A 21,162-nucleotide genomic window follows, 5' to 3' on the forward strand; every position below is an offset into this window, starting at 1 on the left:
GATTAGACCTGATCTTATAACTGGTGCAGAATTCGGGACCTTTTGTGTACAAAATATGACCATGCACAGCTTAGAGCACCCATGAAAACACACCCTCCCTCTCGACCCCTCTATCTCATTACAGTAATATGGCTCCACAAACCTGCACACTTGTTCACAAACGACCTCCGCCGAATCCATTAGTGTTGGCGAGAGGAGACAAGTCAGAATATCATCGGACTCATTAGCGCCTTACATAGTAAAAGAATAAAACATATACGCATCACTGTTTTAGGGCTATACCACATCTTATAACTATCACTAATTAGGAGAACCCACTGGATCAATAAGTGGATACATTTCTGGGGTGACACTAATTGCATGCAAATATGGAAGGAATAATGGAAATGTTTAATTCCTATAAATCCCAAAATGGATATTCAAATATGGCAGCAAGACCTATATTCCCACCCTCAACCTTCCCAAACACCAATATACCTATCAACATAAAGCAAAACTAATGTATCAAGAAACGTAAAAGTGGGTCTGGTCATTAAGGTACAAAACGCCCCTGGAAATGAAGGTGTTTTTAGTTACCAAAAACCATCCAATTATTTTGACTACACCTCCAACCAGACATCTCAGGACTCACAACATTGTATCAACCTTAAATATCGATTGACATTACTTGGCTGACAAGGCGTGACCTTAATACTCATGTAACTATACATTTTTATTTTTCTAGTGTGGTCATTTTACAAACCATCAGTCACATTTGTATCGCTCTCTGCCTGTTGATGTTACACTACAAGAACATTGGATGATAGACAGGATACAGACCGATTCTACATGAAGAGGATTGTTATAGGCACAGCTGAAGCAACAGTGTCTCTTCCTCTATATCAGAGACACAACTTGTGCTGGTGCATTGGGAACCATTTACTCTCTAGTTTAGCATGGTTTTGCAAAGGAAGGTTGCGGCCAAACCGCAGGATCAGACTTTAACCAAATGTGTGGGTGCAGATTAGCATTTAAACACAAGATGGCAACAGAGCTCTGACTGGGTCCTTGGAGACTATGATAAGATGCAATGACTGAACAAGATAAGATTGTTGTTATACATCTACGTACCAGCCTGTCCGTTTCACCTATACTACACTGTGAATATAAATAAATTTGCTAAGCGCACATGAATTGTCCATCTTATGTATGTTAGTGCCAAGATCAAATAAATATTTAGTATATAATACATGCAAAATTGTCTGCAGTGCTCATTAAAGGGGCGGCTGGCCGGGGGAAAGAAATCACCAATGAATGGAGAGTTTAATACTGCATTAAAAGAACGATAATCTTAACTTTGTGTAAAGGCACTAAACTCTAATTTTCTCAGTTTAAACTCTGCAACAAACATAAGCAACCTGTGGATCTCCAGCGATTCTGCACTAGAGGGAGAAATATTGACTGTTCTTATTAAAAATGGTCTCCAGGAATATGAACACCCCCCAATTGTTTGGCAAAACAATGCCTTTTAAGCCATTGCTGCTTTAAATTTTCACTGCAAACTTGCCGATTTCCAGCAACTTGCAGAAATCGTCACTTTATACATTTACCCCCTGGAGGTAATTATCATCCGATGAAACAGATTTGCAACGTTTTTGTGTGTGCCTGCCCCTCATATAGAACTTGGCCTGCAATATTCAATTAAATGTAACCGTGTGCTATTTATACACCTAAAGCACTCTTATATATGTACCTTTGTGTAGCTTTACCCTACAATTGTTCTATAATGTGTCTTCATTGGCTGTGAGACACCATGAATATCTATAAGGGGATTACCCATAGAGGAAGGAGGTCCGAGACGCAAGAACAAGCTAGCCGTGTCAAGTAAAATATCATAATGATACAGTTCATAATTACACTCAGAAATGTAATTAAACCTTTTGAACAAGAGGAGTAGTCGGTTTACTTTACCAGCAACTTAAGCTAGGTACACACTGCAGGATTTTCAGCCAATAATTTGACAAAACAGCCGACATACGACCATATGGTCAGATATCGTGTGTGTACAGTGACACGATGATCTAAAGTCGTCCCAAAGTGCCGATCATAGTTTCATTTGGTTGGTCGTACCGTTTAATATTTTCCAATCAATCGCCTAACGATCATGTAGTGTGTATGCACTCATGCTGACGATCCCCAGAGTTCAGAGTTGGGCTCTTTTCAGCTGATGCTAGAGATGAATGTCAGAGTGAATAAATGTAGAGAGTGCTGTAGAAGGAATAATTCATTTGTTCTTTCTGAGACAGAATATTTTGTTTGAGTCACAGATGCTAATGAAATTCGTTAGGACATGTGGATAGCTATAATAAGGTTTAATCAGTGTGACAATGTGACAGTAGTGAATGACTATTGTGCAGTCATTCTCCAGACTAGAGGACCAGATGAAGAGCACAGATCTGAAGGTAAATCGTGTCAGTGTGTACGCATGAATGGCCAGACTGATTGGACCTTCAGTCGTAGGTATAATCGTTTGAGATAGCACGTTCTTCAGTGTGTACCCAGCTTTACAAATGGTCTATGCAGACATTGTACAATCCACTGAATTTAAAAAGGATTTGAATTCCTCCCAATGGAACCTGGAGATGATACTTAGGGGTATTTTTACTAAACTGCGGGTTTGACAAAGTGGAGATGTTGCCTATAGCAACCAATCAAATTCTAGCTGTCATTTTGTAGAATGTGCTAAATAAATGATAGCTGATAGGTTGTTATAGGCAACATCTCCACTTTCTCAAACCCAGTTTAGTAAATGTAGCCATGTAGGTCTATCCATGTCATTTGACAAAATGTCAATAATTTAAAAGGACTAAAAGGCATAGTTACTGCACTACTGAGGGCAAACTGTTGACACTAAGCAGATGAGATGGTGGCTTTGATCAAGCATAGACAGACAAATCTCCCCTGACATTGTCCGCTGAAGACGTCTGTTCAAGACGAAACGCGTTGGGCTCAGGTGCCAACAGATAATATATAACTGAAGTTTGAAGCCCCTAGAGTTATTCAGATAAGCTCTGAGTTTTGCACTATTTGGTATGAGGCCAGTCACATGAAATTGGTGGCTCTCACTTTATAATATGTACTTCGCCCTTAGGCCCCATTTCCTCATATTCATTTACAGATTAACTTTTTCACCTGGAGAAGCAAGAAGTGTATGTTTGAGAACAGCTGTCACCCTATCAGTCTTATTAAGGGAGTGCAATTCTATTTTTTGGTTTTTTTTATACATATTTAAATTACTTATATCGCTTAATATACATTGGCACCCACGTTGTTTTGAACCCAAAACAATATAAAGGTGGACTTATTGAATAAAAATAATTTAGCTTTGTCTGGATTGGCACTTCATCAATAAAATTACATTTTATATAGACCAAGTAGTATAACTACCCCACTTAACTAGATACTAGGCAAACAAACACGCCTCCCTCACGAGAGAAACACTCTTAATGAATTTGTTTTAGTTAGACAAACCTCCGACTTTGAGAACATACTTGTAATTGTAACATACCACACAAGTACCTAGTGTGTGACATTTAAGCTTATAGCAGGGGGCAGCACAGTGGCTAAGTGGTTAGCACTTCTGCCTCACAGCGCTGGGGTCATGAGTTCAATTCCCGACCATGGCCTTATCTGTGAGGAGTTTGTATGTTCTTCTCGTGTTTGCGTGGGTTTCCTCCGGGTGCTCCGGTTTCCTCCCACACTCCAAAAACATACTGGTTGGTTAATTGGCTGCTATCAAAATTGACCCAAGTCTCTCTCTCTCTCTCTCTCTCTCTCCCTACAGGCACAACCTGTAGACTTTGTTAAGCCCTGCCATACGGCATCATGAAGGTGAAACTAAATTATATACCCTGGCCTTCTCATAAGCACATCATAAGAGGTCACAAAACCAAGGAGCGAGAATTCGTTCTTTTCATTTTTTATTCACATAGAAATAGATTTACTAGGGAACAGATTCACATGGACAGTATCCAGCTGAAGCCTCAGGTCCAAACATAATTCATTTACGTTTAGAGGAATCGAGAAGAGTCCATTTTCATCACAGACATGTAGAACATTTTATATTTTGCTAGGAAACGTCCCAGCCTCTCTCTGCTCGTCCCACTTCTCCACCTACGGCAGACAAAGAAACACAAGTTTAATGTAAAAAACAAAACTAGAGAACATATCATATCTATCTATATCTGGCGGCCCAAGGGTAGACTGTCTATCACAAAACCCAATGGAAAGAATAGTTCCTTTACTTACTAAAGCCCTGCACAGGAGATTGGAGAGGGGCTGGGGGCATAGTAAGAAAGAAGGGGGATTTAAATAGTATTTTATGTTCACAGACCTTTAACAAATAAAAGCAAACATTACGTATTTTTTCCTATCATAATATAGCCACTGCTGCCCCTCTCCTCCCATTGTGCAGGTTATGGGCAGGAAGCCCTGCTGGAGTAACATGAAGAAATACAACAAATAATTATCGCTTTGTAACCATTTTCTCTCCACTTTCTATTTTGCACAAGACAAGCACGGACAATTCTGCATGAAAATGGATCACTGATCCCTTCAAACAAAGTTAGGGAGGCACATCTACATAAAGTAATTGTGGCTTCAGAAGGAGGCGCATATTATAATGGTTTGTTACCACAACTACACTCAAAAGATAAAAATGTACACTCACAAGCAAATACTATGCCGAGAGGTAATCTATTTGACAAAAAAATTGGGCAAAAATACAAGAAAAATTGACCTCAATGAATATAAACAAAATCAAATATAGTGCAAGCAGCAAAGAAATTCATATCTGACTAGTACAGAGATCCACAGTTACACCATGATATGTTTTCACTAGATCTGTGGCTTGCCTGGTATTTGATTATATTTTTTATACAGGTGATCTGCTACATTGGTCTTGTGTTCACCATTTTTGCATGACGTTGCTTATGGTGTACAATAGACCTACATTTCTGAATCCTATACCTGCAAGATCCCGCTGGTCACACAAGGCTGCAGTGTAAATCCTCTTGCACAGTAAATATGGTGGGAAAAACACCTACGTAGTGATCAACTAAACCAGCCCTAAACGTTACATCAAAGCAAAAAAAAATGCAGAACTCAAATGGAATTACCAGCAGCTGCAAGACTGACATCTGCAGGCAATCAGGCGGTACTACACCAACAATAGTGAAACGATCATTTAAAAAACATGCATTATCACTAGCATCTAATTACTGTATGCATGTGGTCTTCATCATGTAAATACTTTGACAGCACTAATCTAATGTAAGCAACGTTCAGTGTTTCACCGAGAACTAACAGAGATCAGACTCTTGAGTACAACTATTGGATGAAACAATGGTTCTAGGTGTCAACTGTGAGCATGCTGTACCTATAGCAACTCACTGATGGCTAAATAAAGTAAAAACGTGTGGGAACAATATGAACACATAATACCACTTACCCACGATGAGGGGCACATGGAGTTATAGATACGATAGTACCATTGACAAGGAGCCACGTCTTTCCCCTTGGCGTTCAGGGACTTCTCGCAGCGATGGAAATCTAAGCAGAGATACAGGATTACAGTTAGATACATTCCGTACAGTGCTCCCTCTTTATAAAGCCACCATGGCATACCACTAGGGATTTTTTCAGCATAACAGCTAATAAAAATGTATTCAGTCCACCTTGTGTCACCTTCTCTGTAACACTACCAATAACCCTGGGATGGAGCTGGGATCATGCACATCAGGTTAAACAGCACCACATTGCAGAATGATAGTGTGTTATGTTACACTCAAACAGTTGGGACTTTCATTGTTTTACTACCACAAGGAAAAAACACTAAATATACTGCACTTAGTATTTGCCATAGTAATGTTTATCAAACCTTCTAAATAAAATTAGGAGTGGTGGTGTTTCCCATAGCAACCATAATAGCTATCATTTGCAAGAATGTACTAGGTAAGAGTCTCAAAAAGGCACCATTTTAAGTGAAAACATAATGCTTTACGAAGCCTATTAGAACCATTGTTGGATTTATAAAAAAAGAATAAACCATGTAGGGTTTAATTATAACCCTAAAAAGTCAAAAACAAACAGCCACCCATCAGCATGTGTTATACAATGGAATATGTGTAAATTGTGCCCAAAATTTGTCCATGTTAATTTGGCTGGCTAACTCCAGCAACAATTGTAATTAATGGTGAATATACACTGATCAACCACAACATTAAATCCACCTGTCTAATATTGTGTAGTTCCCTCTCGTGCCGCCAAAACAGCTCTGACCCGTCGAGACAGACTCCACAAGACCTCTGAAGTGGTCCTGTGGCATCTGGCATCAAGACGTTGGCAGTAGATCCTTTTACGCCTGTAAGTTGTGAGGTGGGGCCTCCATGGTTCGGCCTTGTTTTTTCGGCACATCCCACAGATGCATTTGGAGGCCAGGTCAAAAACTTCAAATCTTTGCACTGTTCCTCAAACCTTTCCTGAACAATCTTTGTAATGTGGCAGGGTGCATTTTCCTGCAGAAAGAGGCCACTGCCATCAGGGAATACTGTTGCCATGAAAGTATGTACTTGGTCTGCAACAATGTTTAGGTAGGTGGTACGTGTCAAAGTAACATCCACATCAACGCCAGGACCCAAGGTTTCCCAGCAGAACATTGCCCAGAGCATCACACTGCCTCCGCCAGCTTGCCTTCTTTCCATAGTGTATCCTGGTGCCATCTCTTCCCCAAGTAGACAACGTACACGCACATTCACATGATGCAAAAGAAAATGTCATCCATCAGAGCAGGCCACCGTTCTTCTATTGCTCTATGGTCCAGATCTGACACTGACATGCCCATTATAGGTGTATGACAGTGGACAGGAGTCAGTATGGGCACTCTGACCAGTCTGCTCCGCAGCAAGCTGCATGGCACTGTGTGTTCCGACACCTTTCTATCATAGCCAGCAATAATTTTACAGCAATTTGTGCTACAGAAGTTCTTCTGTGGGATTGGACCAGACACTAGCCATTGCTCCCTACAAACATCAATGAGCCATGGCCGTCCATGACCCTGTCGCCGCTTCACCGTTTGTCCTTCCTTGGACCACTGTTGGTAGGTACTAAACACTGCATACTGGGAACACCCCACAAGACCTGCCGTTTTGGAGATGCTCTGACCCAGTCGTCCAGCCATCACAACATGGCCCTTGTCAAAGTCGCTCAGATCCTCACATCTGCCCGTTCTTTGGGCTTCCAACACATCAACTTCAAGAACTGACTGTTCACTTCCTGCCTAATATATCCCACCCCTTGTCAGGTGCCATTGTAATAAGGTAATTAATGTTATTCACTTCACTTGTCAGTGGTTTTAATGTAGTGGTTGATCATGTACATAGAAGGAAGATGAACAGGAATTTTACCCAGTAAACACTCTTCCCTGGATATCCAGCAGGTGGTGGTACACACCACAATCTCATGTGATGCTGGACTGTTTGCTAGGCTACAAAGTTACAGCTATTTAGTCTATTTGTGTAATAACGAGCTGTAAAATATACATGAATTACTGAAGTAACTAAATTTGCCCACCATGCCGTCTTTCACAGTTGTGCATTAGGTTCCATGTTAGGCGGGATTGGCTAATCTAAGTGGGCAGAGTCTGAGTGACGGCATTCGGTGTAATAATGCACTGTGGTGTCACAGTAACTAAATTGCTAAAAACTGAAATCCCAAAAGGACACTGTACTAAACTAACTTCATGGATCATATCTAAAACATGTCGGTTATTGGCCCTCTCTCTTATTTTGTCTACTGTGCTATATATACTCTGTAGCAGAGTGCATACAGCAGTTGCCCATCCTGAAGCTCCTAACATCTGCAGGGCTCCGACTATAACGAGTCCTCTGGCTTCGTCCAGCCTCCTCCATGCCCTGGGACTTGGGCAGCAATTTGCGCTACTCATTTCAATGATGGCGGGTTTGGGATACAGCAGACTCGAAATGAAGTAGAAGAAATTGCTTTTCACTATAGTTTTTTCTGATGACATTTCGGAAAGGGGAATTAGCCAAAGGCTGAGGACTTACTGTAGCAGACGTCAGGAACCACAGAACAGGTAGGTACTATCTAGCAGAGTGTATATAGCATGTGCTTAGACAGGACAGGGGATATATGTGCAAAATAGACCTTACACATAAAGAGAAGATGGGGCCTCTAAAAGCCTTGGAATCACATCAAGCCTCTTGACTTTGATGCTTTGCAACACAAATTTATAATAAAAGAAACTTTGCCACAACATGTTTATTTGGTGTTTTGCTAGTGTCAATGTATTCCTGTAATATGACATTCTGCTGTAGTAAAGACCACTCAGGACCTCTGTCAGCATGAGTCCTACACGCAATTTAGTATGTCACAAGCATATTTAGGGCTATACACCATCAACACTGATGAAAGTGCAACACTGCGTTAATATCAAGGCAACCAATCAGATGTTTACTTTCATCATCTAATCACAGCTTATTGCTGATTGGTTGCTATGGTTTATATGCAAATTTGTATTTATAAGAATGGCAGAGATGTAAATGTATAAAACAAAGAAAAAGCAAATACATATCTGGTGCATGCACCACAGCAGTGTTCTGAAAGGTGAATAAGGACACAGCTGTCCGGTTACAAGGTCACAGATAGCGTATGACTTACCCAGATAGTTCTGGTAGCAATGTTTGGTCTGGTTTTGATTTGGAAAACGAGCATCAAAGGGAGCAGTTTTATACTCGGCAATCTTCCTACTGATGTCTTCTGCCATTTTGCCTGCTGAAATTAATGGAAATATAATTAGACTGATTCATGTGTGACAAAGATATGATAAAGACCACAGTATGTTACTGTATCTATCAATTTCCTAAAAAGTCTGCTATATTACTACGCTATTATTTTTCTCTTTTAAAAGTACTATCCTTGCCATCGTTGCAGCACCAATGGATCAGGCAAGAAGGTGCTGTCTTAACATTCATAAACCTATATGTAAAAGTTTGTATGCAAACTTTATGTGTACACTGGATTAACTGGGTGCAGGTACCTGTCTGTGATATCAGTCATTTTCTGAACCAAGGGGCTATATGCAAAAGTCTTATCACAGAGAATTCTCATTTTGATATGTTTCTGAAACCAATGACGGTAACTCACCATTTTTCCATTGTGAGAAAACTTTTAGATTCTGCACATCCCTCATTACTTATAACTAATTCTAAACGCTCTCTTTCAAAGGACAGCCCATCCTCAGTTGTGAATGCACTTGCATCTAATGTTTTGCATCACAACTGCTCAAACAACTGTATACACATTTTATTAGGTCCCTGGCCTCTGAACATACATAAATCAACCTGTAAAGTACATGCTTATATTATACTGCCTTGCAGGTGTCGCTTCTGTAATTTACGATGTGTACTCACAGCAATCTTTTAGCGTTTCTTCTGACCAAGTCATTGTAAATGAACATAGTCTAAGTCAGTGGGTCCCAAACTTTCTTAGTTCGAGGCACCCTTCGGGTCCCATAATTTTTTCAAGGCACCCCTAAGCCAAAATAATTACCAAGTTGTCACCCGCCTTGCTTACCACCAGCCCTGGCCACAGCAACCCAGAGAGGTCACCGCGGCACCCAGTTTGGGAACCACTGGTCTAAGTTATAGTGCATCCCTAAAGTTTATGCCCATTTTACAACACTCCTGCCATTATTTTACTGGTTAAAAACAAGTCATTGGGTAGCACGGTGGCTCAGTGGTTAGCACTTCTGCCTCACAGCACTGGGGTCATGAGTTCGATTCCCGACCATGGTCTTATCTGTGTGGAGTTTGTATGTTCTCCCCGTGTTTACGTGGGTTTCCTCCGGGTGCTCTGGTTTCCTCCCACACTCCAAAAACATACTGGTAGGTTAATTGGCTGCAATTAAATTGCCTTTAGTCTCTCTCATTCTATGTCTGTGTGTGTTAGGGATTTAGATTGTAAGCTCCAATGGGGCAGGGACTCATGTGAATGAGATCACTGTGCAGCGCTGCAGAATTAGTGGCTCTATATAAATAAATAGTACAGTCACCCCTGGGGGGGCTACAGCTGGGGGAGGGGGTTGCACTACCACCCTATAAGAGAGAATGGTACAGTCACCCATGCTGGGTTGCACTACCACACAGTTAGAGGTGAAGCTGTAATTACCATTGGAATAGATCAGTCACACTGATGGGATACTGGTATATGTCAGCCCAGTGAAGTCTGGCTGTGAATGTAATATTATACATACACAAACCATGGCAGTGCCTCAGCCCGTCCCCCCCCATTGCTATTCATCTCCCTAATGTTATATCCCTCTCTCCCCAGGGCCACAGCCGCCACCTCCGGCCTCTCACCTCAAGCCCGCAGTCCTCACAGCCGTCTCAATGTCACTGCTTAGAGACCGGAAGTGCGGCTGAACCACCGGACATCCGGCCCACCAACTAAGGGCACGGCAGAAGGGCAACGTGCGTGCTGGGAGCCGGCTGCGTGCTGACGTCACGTCAGGACTAACCCGCTCGCCGCCAATGCGCGCGTCTTTCAGGAGAGGCGGGAGGGGAGGGGGGGAGTTGGGGAGCGTGGTGGCTGGCGGGGGAGGGGTTAAAGCGAGCTCGCTCTGTCATTGGCTGGCCGGCTGTTACTAGGGCGGCACGAGCGGCGGACATTTTGTATGTGAGGGATGTCACATAGGCAGAGGGCGGGAAGGGACGTTCGTCGGCCATATAGGGTTTCTGTCACTGGATATTAGCTGTATTAGTGGCTGAGGCTGTGATATGTTAGTACAGCACCACATGTGAACGTGTAAGATACAGTCCAGCCGTGTAAATCACCTCACATTACCACATACAAAGGGAAGTCTGGATATACTAAATTATTATCATTATTAATGCATGTGGGCTTGTAGCAATAAAGCCATGAATAGATATCAACTGTCCCTGTGACCCAAGTTTTACATTTATGTCCCTATTTTTCAATACCAGGATAACTGCACATTGGATGCAAAGATCAGTATCAGAATATTATAGGCTATTATGAATTTCACCTTACAATGCAAATACCTTATATACGTACCTGCTGGTATTGTTTTTGTCCGTTAGTAAACGAGAGTGCGATCGATTTGAGGTGTATATGTATTTTTTACTAACATTTGGAGGTCGCCATAAGCGTCCCCCCCCCCAATATGTTGATCTGCAGTAAATGCATCTGGATAGAACAGGACGCGCTTCGAAAACCCAGCGCTAATAAGAAATCCTAAAGGGTATAATGGAAACGGAAACAATGGTTTCTGTTATCAGACTTGTTTACAATACTGCGCATGTTACCGCGAACCGGAAAACTAATTCAATATGCCCCATAGTTTGTGGACTATATGTGAAAAAAATGAAAACGACCGGGTAAATGAGGGGACAACAAGCATTTTGAAAGCAAGGTCCTCCACACAGGTGTGAATCAAGTGGCAATTAAGCGGATAACATCCCAGCAGGGTCAGGATCATGTATAAAAATGCTGCTAGTCTGCACTTGTTGCCTATAATTATTATGGCTGCAAGAGGACGTCTCAGTGACTTTGAAAGAGTGGTGGTTGTTTAAAGGAGCTTTGGTGACCAAGACAGCCAGCTTACTAATGTCTCATTAAGACCGTTGTCTAAGGTGACGTCAGCACAGACCTTTGAGGAAAATATGTCATGAGCAAAGAGCAACAATTGTCTGAGTCGCACACTCCAGGATCGTTATATTTAAAATGCAAAGGAAAACAGGTGAGTAATTGCAGATCAATTAAATGCAGATTTCAACCTGTGGCATGAGCAGCTAATTTCATCAAAACAATCCAACAATAACTCCACAGAGCAGGATGCCATACATTGGCTGCAGCGCATAAACCAATTGACACACGCAATTGGCAATTCATGTTCTGCATGTTCGGTGGTGCAAAAAGCACAGGCTGTGGACTATCAAGCAGTGAAGTATTGGTGATATAATTAGAAGAATCATTCTCTATCAAGTTCTCAAGAAATGGATGAATGCATGTGTGGATGCCAACGAAAAGAACTTTACAGCTTAAAGCGCTTGTTCCTAATAGTTAATGTTCTGCTGGTTCCTGGGTGCATTTTCCTGGTATGGTTTTGGTGGAGTCATTCCCTTAGAAGGCAAGGTTAATGCTAATACTACTACTGATCATATTCATCCCATGTTGCAGCATTTCTTTCCTGACTGGTGGGGGTGTCTTCCTGAATGACAATGCCGCTAATCCACTGAGCACGTGTTGATGTTATTCATATGTTATGGCCTTCTCAGTTACCATATCTGAACCATATCAAGCATTCACGGGATATTTTTGAATGATAACCAAGACAGTTTTTTCCATCAACCAGGCATCAGTTGACTTTCTTGTGGAAGAATAATGCTACGTCCCTCCTGCAGAATTCCATACATAAGTAGACTCCATGCAATGGCACATACAGGCCACACTGGCAGTATGCTGCCCAATACCCTATTAAGTGACTTTGCATTGGTGTTTTCTTTTTTGTCTATTTCCAGCATAGCGCAGCACTGTACAATAATGGAGAACAGCTAGAACAATTCATGACTAACAAAATATTAATAGACACTGAAACTGATGGTGAAAGGGCTTCAGGGCGTCCAAAAATGTCTAGTAAGCGCCAGTTGATTCAGCTGCAGGATTAGGGCACCACCAGTGCTTGCTCAGGAACGTCAGCAGGCAGGTGTGAGTGCATCTGCATCTGCATGTACAGTGAGGCAAAGACTTTGGGAGGATGGTCTGGTGTCAAGAAGGCCAGAAAAGAAGCCACTTCTCTCCAGGAAAAACATCGGGGACAGACTGATATTCTGCAAAAGGTACAGGGATTGGACTGCTGAGGACTGGCGTAAAGTCATTTTCTCTGATGAACTCCCTTTCAGAGTGTTTGGGGCATCTGGAAAAATGCTTGTCCGGAGAAGGAAAGGTGAGCGCTACCATCAGAACTGTGTCATGCCAACAGTAAAACATTCTGAGACCATTCATTTGTTGGGTTGCTTCTCAGCCAAGGGAGTGGACTCATTCACAATTTTGCCTAAAGCAAAGCCATGAATAAAGAATGGTACCAAAACATCCTCCAAGAGCAACTTCTCCCAACCATCCAACAACAGTTTGGTGACACAAAATGCCTTTTCCAGCATGATGGAGCACCTTGTCATAAGGCAAAAGTGATAACTAAGTGGCTCGGAGATCCAAATATCGAAATCTTGGCCAGGAAACTCCCTGGACCTTAATCCCATTGAACACTTGTGGTCAATTCTCAAGAGGCGGGTGACAATCAAAAACTCACAAATTCTGACAAACTCCAAGCATTGATTAGGCCAGAATGGGCTGCCATCGGTCAGTATGTGGCCCAAAAGTTGATTGACAACATGCCAGGGAGAATTGCAGAGGTCTTCAAAAAGAAGGGTCAACACTGCAAATATTGACTCTTTGCATAAACTTAATGTAACTGTCAATAAAAGCCTTTAACACTTATGAAATGCTTGTAGTGTTACTTCAGTATACCAAAGCAGCATCTGACAAAAAGGTCTAAGAACACTGAAGCAGCAACTTTGTGAAAACCAATACTTGTGTCACTCTCAAAACTTTTGGCCATGACTGTACTGTGTCAGGTTGTGTAAGTTGTACATTCATAAACACGTAACTGGTTTTCAAAAGTTTAAATGATTTTGGGACACTGAATGCAACTGAATCAATCCTGGATCAATATAATTGGGAGCATCAAAGTTGACATAATTATTTTACCTTCTTAAATTAGTAACAGGTTGAGGTGAGCAAAATTATGAAAGTCTAGTTTTGCAGCAAAGAAGGCAATTGCACAGAGGTGCAAAATTTCAGGCATGTTTGTGATTACACAAATTTCATTGTCATGGCCCCCACATATGGCCACAGGGAAGGTATAAAAGGTAGTCAAATATGGACCCCTCCTATCAATCATTGCAAGTATTTTCAAATAATGCACCATTTCTTCTAAAAAAAATGTTGAAATTAAAGATCTCTTTCTATCCACATATTGTTTTCTTTGTTTAGCAGTGGAATAAAGCACAAAATGCAGTAAAAATGTAAAGTCGTAGCTTATTTCACACAGAAATACAAAAGTATTTGCACCTCTTTGGAAGTAATTAGAAATAATAGCAGGTGATTCTCCTTCACTTTGAAACTGAACTTACCTGTGGTGTGTAGCAAGTGCCTGCCACATAAAAATTACTCATTAAACAAGCTGGAGAATATGACTCATTTTCTTGTTTGGTTCTGCAAGGAGCATGGAGAGAAAAAACTAGAGCATTATCTGAAGTCAGACAAAATATTTTAGCCAAGCGTGGAAAATCTGAAGGCTACAAAACTCCAGAGATCTTGATGTTACCATTTCCACCTCGTAATGTTAGGAAATTTAAAGCCGATGGTACCGTAGCCAACCTCTTGGAATTGGACGCAAGAAAAAACTTGACTGGCGATTGCAGCGCAATATTGTTCGAATGGTGGTGAAAGTGCGTAGATCAGCTGCCAAACAGATTCAAATTGACGTCAGATTTAACATGCACCATCTGTCGCCAACTCAATGAATCGGGTTATATAGTTAAGGGCCCCACCGTTGACAGACATAAGAAAGTCCAAGTTTGCTACAAAAAACAACACCTGAACAAGCCAAATTCCTTCTCGGAGAATGTTCTCTGGACAAATTAAACCTTTTTGGTAAAGTACATCATCCTTATGTTTGCAGAAAGCAAAAGGAAGCTTTCAAAGAAAAGAACACGTTCTCTACAGTTAAATATGGTGGAAGTTCAATGATGTTTTGGGGATGCTGTTCTCCATCTGGCACTGGATATCTTGAACGTGTGAATGGCATCATTAAATCTGGAGATCATAAGGACATTTTGGAGCGCAATGTTGAACCCAGTGTCAGAAAGCTGAGTCTCCGTTGAAGGTAATGGGTCTTCCAGTAGGACAATGGCCCCAGACACTTCCAAAACCATCCATGAATGGTTCAAGAGAAGACGGTGGACTTTTCTGAAGTGGCCAGCAATGAGTCCAGATTTAAATCCCATATATCACCTAGAGCCGTAACTAGTGCTGTGCGAGAGGGTTGACCGCCCAGGGCGCAACGCTGAAGGGGGGTGTAGTTTATGAACAATTTAGCTTACTTTGGTTAAAATTGAGGGCTAAGGTGGACTAAAAGGCACTAAAAGTTTATGTTACGGCTCTGATATCACCTGTGAAGAGATCTTAAAACAGCAATTTTGAGAAGGAGGCACCCTTCAAATCTGGGAGAAATGGAGCAGCTTGTACAAGAAGAGTGGACCAATCTGCCAGTAGAGAGGTCCAGAAGCTCATTCATTGCTATAGACAGCTGCTGATTGCAGTTATTTTTTTCCACAGGCTGTGTTTTGAAATATTAAGGGGGGCATTCAAGTAGGTTTCCGGTCCGCGGTAACGTGTCGGAACGGGCCGCGAAGGCAATCCAGAGTACTACATTAACGTGGATTTTCCTGCGCACCCCATAGAGTTGCGAAGGAAAATCCGCGCTATTGCGGTGCCGTATTACCGTGAATACTGCGCACTTTTCACAGTAACGCGTGTTACCGCGGACCGGAAACCTAATTGAATATGCCCCTTAGTGTAGGGTGTCAATAATTTTATCAATGCCATTTCTTTTCATTTCCTGATTTAAAAAGATATAAAGTATTACATTCTGAATCAAAAACAAATTTTCTGTATATTAACAAAAAGAATTGTGGAGACTAAATTGGAGACTAGACTTGTCAATTTCAACTTATGTTTAGAGGAAAACGCAATATATGTAATAACAGTAGGGTGACGAGAGGAGCAAAAGTCTTTTGAGAAATATTCACCTTGTTCTGCATTTGGCTGTACAATTTTACACGCTTCCACGACAGAATTTGGCCTTAAATGGTACCAGTCCCATATCAACCACATACCGTAGCATAGTAGAAATGTTCACATTGCAAGTTGTTATTCTACAGAAATCTATCATCTGGTTATTGTATATTTATATATTTTTGATTATGTTTTGCATATAGGACTGTGTGTTCTTTATTTTTAGTCTTATCAACGGTCATCTTAACAGGGAAAGAAGATATGTGAATATATAATTTACCCAGGTGATAACAAGAAGACTTTTTCTAGCAAGCTAAAGAACAAGAACAGTCGGACAATTTTATTTACTAATTTAAATAAATGTAAGCTGTTTATCACTTCCTAACATAAACACATTTATAAGCAGAGGTAGACCATGTAGAAGCTAGATGATCTGTGCGGAGCCATAGACAGTCACACACAGTGTGAGCCCAGTGGCACCTGTTCTTTTGTTGTATTTTATATATTTTTTTCCCTTTTTTAAACTTTTTTCTTTTATTACTGGCTTGGGGGAGTGGTGATTCAGGGCCCAGGATTTATAAAACGGTTAACTATGGATATGGAAGTATTTGTATTTCATTATTTACATATCTCCAAACATTATTTTATATAGAAAATGTGTCTTTCATAGTTATTACTAACTCTGTCAAGACACTATTCTCTCGTGTATATTAAACTACAATACATTATATTGTGTATGAATAGGGTAATGTGACTTTTGCATTTATAACTAGACTGTCAAGCCCCATCTTTATTTATGCGCATTTTAACACCGGACGTAGAAATACTGCAGTGTGTTCAATTGGACTCATCTTGAGATACTTGCAAACTAAATTTTGCAACAGAAGTTTTCAGCATATGTCCAGGACACAAAATGCATGCGAACTCTAAATCAAGCCCTAAGTTGAAGATGGATATGATCATAAATCTTTCTGCTCCATACAAGAGCCCCAGGAAATTTGCATGTAGTGTAGATGATGTCATTGCAATTGAATATCCACCGATCTTGCTGTCTGAAGGCTGTATAAAGCCACAGCCCCAACTATAATGCATAAACAGATACTGAGAATATATACGGTATGTACTGTGCAATTGCTTAAGCTAGGTACACACTACAGAATTTTCCACCAACTTTTTATGCCCATCGATTTTACATGCAATTGATGTTCCGATCGCTCGGTCCATGGACTGCATATACACTAGCCTTGTTTAGGACAATAAAGGGAAGAGCGGACGTCCCTTAGCGACTTTTTATAGCCATGTTGTCGTGAGCAATGACTGTAATTTCGTACTCACTGTTGTGGATCGGTCGGAAGTTTATACACACTACACAACAGGAATGTGATTGGAACGAAAATATTAAACGGTACGACCAACCAAATGAGGCGACAATCATCCATTTGGACAGACTTTCGACCATCGTGTCACTACACACACTGACCCGACTTTTGAACGAGCGGTCGTATGTCGGCTGATTGAACCGATTATTGGACGAAAACCGTGTAGTGTGTACCCAGCTTTATTCATATAAAATAAGAACAGAATCAAAGAATTGTACCTAGGATGCAGGACAAGATAACTGGCACTGCTCCATTGCTTATGCTTCTAGAGATATTTCTAGGCAAATTGAATCCCAGGGCGTAACTTGAAAATACGCACCTAAACTACCTCTATAAGATAATGAGGAACAACGGGAGTATGGTTATACAAAACAGTGGCTTTGGCACAGACTGTGTGTGGCCAGAACGGAATCCTTGCACTCCTGTATGTTGTGCAATTTCATAAATGATCTTTACTGTGTAACAAAGCAGATGATGAATATGGACAGAGAAACGTAGAACGAGTAACTACTCTCCGCTTAGTGTATTGACCGTGAAACTTATCCCTGTGTGCATACTCTTTTTTTCCATGTTCGAGGTCATTCAGAGTATCTCCTTAGTTGTTACTAACTAAGGTAATGTTAAATTACATAATAATACAATGTCAGGTATGAGCAGTATGCTGGGAATTTTTTTTCCTTTACTCCCAAGTATCCAGAAAAATATATTCCATTACATGAATTGACGTGGTTTATCTTTTCACTTTTCAGCAATCAAATTCACACTTTCCATACCTTCGCTATGTTTAGCACTGTAGCAAAGGTCATTTAAGACAGAGCTTTTATTATTATTATACTAACGGGACGCTCTCACAGCTTGGTATGTATAACATTTAAATATCCTGCTAAAACATAGGTGTAATCAGTTGCATCTCACACATCCTTTGCTCTTTTTTCTTAAACAATTCCAAAGAACTAAAGGTTACTTCCCATGTCAGAAATCTCTGCTCCCAGGGGATGAAACTATGCATGCACTTAAACTGGGCAAAGCAGAAACAGCTAAGTGCTGTGGTGGGATTGCAAACTAAGCAGGCAACAATAAAAATGTGCATTTAAAATATTGTTTTTTCCTTTTACATGTAAGACCAAACTCTTTAAAGAAGTGTATCCCTCCACAATTAATATCTTTACTCCAACGCTCTAATGTAGACACACATGGCCGATCATCACTCTTCAATTTGGCCATACATCACTCTTGCTCACTCTCCCATCTACTGGGACCCGCCCTCTTCACTAGGGTGCATCAATGATGAGATTCACCACCAATCACAATTACAGCCAAACACCACACACCCCCGCACTTGCCTTTTGATCTCCCCTTCGGAATCTCTCAAGTTGGGAAGTAGTCCACACATGCGAGTTTCATGCTTTTAATTTAGTGGGCACACACGTGCCAATTTGCCAATATTGGTGACTAGGGCATACTTAAATGTTAACTCCAATTCAAAGGGAAAATTATAGAACAAAAACTATATATTTATATAAAAGTATGTGCAAGTAGAGTCATATATTTTGCACAGGTCATATTACCCTTTTTTTTTAATCTATTTTGATTTAGTCCCTCTTTCCATCTTAAACCGTTGTACATTTTCCATAAATTGTATCTTGAGGGCCTTCCTTCCTTTACTGCCATGTCACAAAGCACTGTAGTTCTGTGCCTGGGGAAGAAGTAGATTCCCCACCCGCATTGCCCACCGTCCGCAAGAACATGCTCATAATTGTAGTAAGGACAAGCCTCTGGATCGAGCACCGACCTCGTCATCTCAATGCCGCTGAGGAAAACACAGAACTTCTTCACAGCTGCATCTGGTTATTTTTTTTTTTGCTTTACAATGTTGGTCAAGAGGTGGTTGTATAACGGGTGGTAATAGAGTAATGTAGTGAGGTTAAGAGGGTGGTTGAGGAATATTATAAGCTTGTCTGAAGAGTGGGTTTTCAGAGAACGCTTGAAAGCTTGTAGACCAGAGGAGAGTCTTATTGTGCGAGGGAGAGAATTTCATAGAGTGGGTGCAGCCCGAAAAAAGTCCTGTAACCGGGAATGGGAGGATGTAATGAGTGTGGATGAGAGACGCAGATCTTGTGCAGAACGGAGTTGCCGAGTTGGGAGGTATTTTGAGACAAGAGAGGAGATGTATGTTGGTGCAGCTTTGTTGATGGCCTTGTAGGTTAGTAAAAGTATTTTATATTGGATTCGGTAGAAAACAGGCAACTACTACTACTAGCGGTTCCCCTTGCATTTTGAGGTCATTGGAGGTCAATAATGCAGACTCCTCCAATGCATTTGACCTGCGGTAAACTCATTGAAAGATGTGCTGGAAAAAAATCCAAACGCAATGCACCGCTAGTAAAACATGTAAAACTGTATAAATGAACACCTCCACTAGCTCCTCAGAGATTTTCATCCATGTTATATGTACACATGCATGTTCCTTACAAGTATTAACAATACACTGTATTGGGGCTTACTTCTGTTCAGGGTTTGTAGTAAGTTGTGTTGTATAATTCATTTGTATACGGAACTCTGAGGAAGACATGCACACACATCAGCACACCTCCAAACATTAACTATAGAAAATAAGACAACACAGGCATAAAGATGACCTGTAATATGTCAAACCAAGCACAATGTCTGATAATTTAAATAAAATTGATAGGATAATTATTGAACATGTTTGTAGTTGAAGCTGGATTTGGCCTAGTTTGACCACCCATGTGTGATCCTGGCATGTATACCTAGCAGGAAGATCAGCCCATGTGTGATCCTGGTCCTTATACCGAGCGGGAAGATCAGCCCATGTGTCATCCTGGTGCTCATAATGAGGAGGATTGGCCCATGTGTGATCCTGGTGCTCATACCGAACAGGAAGATCTGTGTGGTTGGTACAATAACAGTATGTTGGAATTCAGATACATTTTGTAGACAATAAAGGAGTATATTCATAAACATATATAGAGAAAACAAACTTAGGACAACTGGAAATGAAGGCGGGTGGGTTTTGGCATATGAAATAATCTGACATTGCTAAATAGTGATGTGAGCATTTTGAGTTCAGATAATGTAATTATTAATCTATTTATTGTTGTCTTGGCACTGAAAAGGTAACCTGAAATTCAGGAATGTTACTGTTTTTAATTTTTTGTATACCTAGTTAACAACCATAAATAATTAAAGAATAAATCTTTTAGATGATAAAGCATCTTCTGTGCTGTAAGAGTCCCAGAAGACATCAGACCCCGACCACGTAGAGCCTGATTTAGAGTAAGCCATAGAGTCCTAGAGCCCAGATCCTGTCTCTGTCATCCCATTGCTATTGCCCATATCTTCAAAGTTTTGACAGTCTAAAGCTGTGACAGCAGATACGGCTGATATAGGGGTCTATTTGCAACATACTCCAAATTGGAATCTACTTATTGGTGGGCGATTTTTCCAGAGACCCCTGCAACGAAGGGGATGAGAACAATAAATCCCGCCCACCATCCATGCAAGCATGCTCGCATTCCCATCAAAACAACTTCCCTATGCCACTGCCACTTCAGGGTCTGAGAATCGGGGGACTATTACAAGATATGATTTAGTGTGGGTGCCCATGATTTTATTTTTACAAAACTATTGTGTGTTCATAAATAATAAACCAGTTCTATTTAATATAATCTTATGTCTAAGTTCCAAACCAGTTATATTCATGTAAAACATATAAGTAAGGTGGGGCAACAGTAAAGGCATTAAAAGGAAATGCACTGTGAACATAGGTCTCAGAAATCTTTACTACATTTAACTTGGCTCCTGTGGAATGAATAAGGAAGAGCCTGCG

At 40.9% G+C, this 21,162-nt stretch overlaps 2 protein-coding genes across 3 annotated transcripts in view; one reads left to right on the top strand and one right to left on the bottom strand.

The window, feature by feature from the left end:
* The window catches only part of LOC142107872 (G protein-activated inward rectifier potassium channel 2-like), a 70,445-nt gene extending 69,217 nt beyond the window's left edge, over nt 1-1,228 (top strand). The window contains exon 4 of the transcript XR_012680027.1: nt 725-1,228. The gene's annotated coding sequence lies outside the window, so the exon portion shown is untranslated. The remainder of the gene's footprint in view (nt 1-724) is intronic.
* Nucleotides 1,229-3,942: 2,714 nt separating this feature from the next.
* COX6B1 (cytochrome c oxidase subunit 6B1) lies at nt 3,943-10,525 on the bottom strand. Of its 2 annotated transcripts, none has more exons than XM_075191680.1 (4): nt 10,416-10,525; nt 8,716-8,829; nt 5,489-5,589; nt 3,943-4,152 (listed from the first exon to the last, which is right to left on the bottom strand). In XM_075191680.1, the coding sequence occupies exons 2-4, from the start codon at nt 8,819-8,821 to the stop codon at nt 4,099-4,101; spliced, it is 261 nt and encodes an 86-aa protein (XP_075047781.1). In that variant the 5' UTR covers nt 8,822-8,829; nt 10,416-10,525; the 3' UTR covers nt 3,943-4,098. The 2 variants fall into 2 exon arrangements, with proteins under 2 accessions (XP_075047781.1, XP_075047782.1); XM_075191681.1 differs by having other exon boundaries at nt 8,716-8,826; nt 10,416-10,500.
* Nucleotides 10,526-21,162: the final 10,637 nt, after the last annotated feature.

Source organism: Mixophyes fleayi, chromosome 11 (genome assembly GCF_038048845.1).
Source record: "Mixophyes fleayi isolate aMixFle1 chromosome 11, aMixFle1.hap1, whole genome shotgun sequence".
NCBI classification, from domain to species: domain Eukaryota; kingdom Metazoa; phylum Chordata; class Amphibia; order Anura; family Limnodynastidae; genus Mixophyes; species Mixophyes fleayi.

Excerpts from the sequence above, each read along its gene's own strand:
- COX6B1 (XM_075191680.1), bottom strand. The coding sequence starts at position 8,821 with ATGGCAGAAGACATCAGTAGGAAGATTGCCGAGTATAAAACTGCTCCC. Across the intron at positions 5,590-8,715 it reads TTGCTACCAGAACTATCTGG|ATTTCCATCGCTGCGAGAAG; the intron begins GTAAGTCATACG and ends ATCTCTGCTTAG. Across the intron at positions 4,153-5,488 it reads CCATGTGCCCCTCATCGTGG|GTGGAGAAGTGGGACGAGCA; the intron begins GTAAGTGGTATT and ends TGTCTGCCGTAG.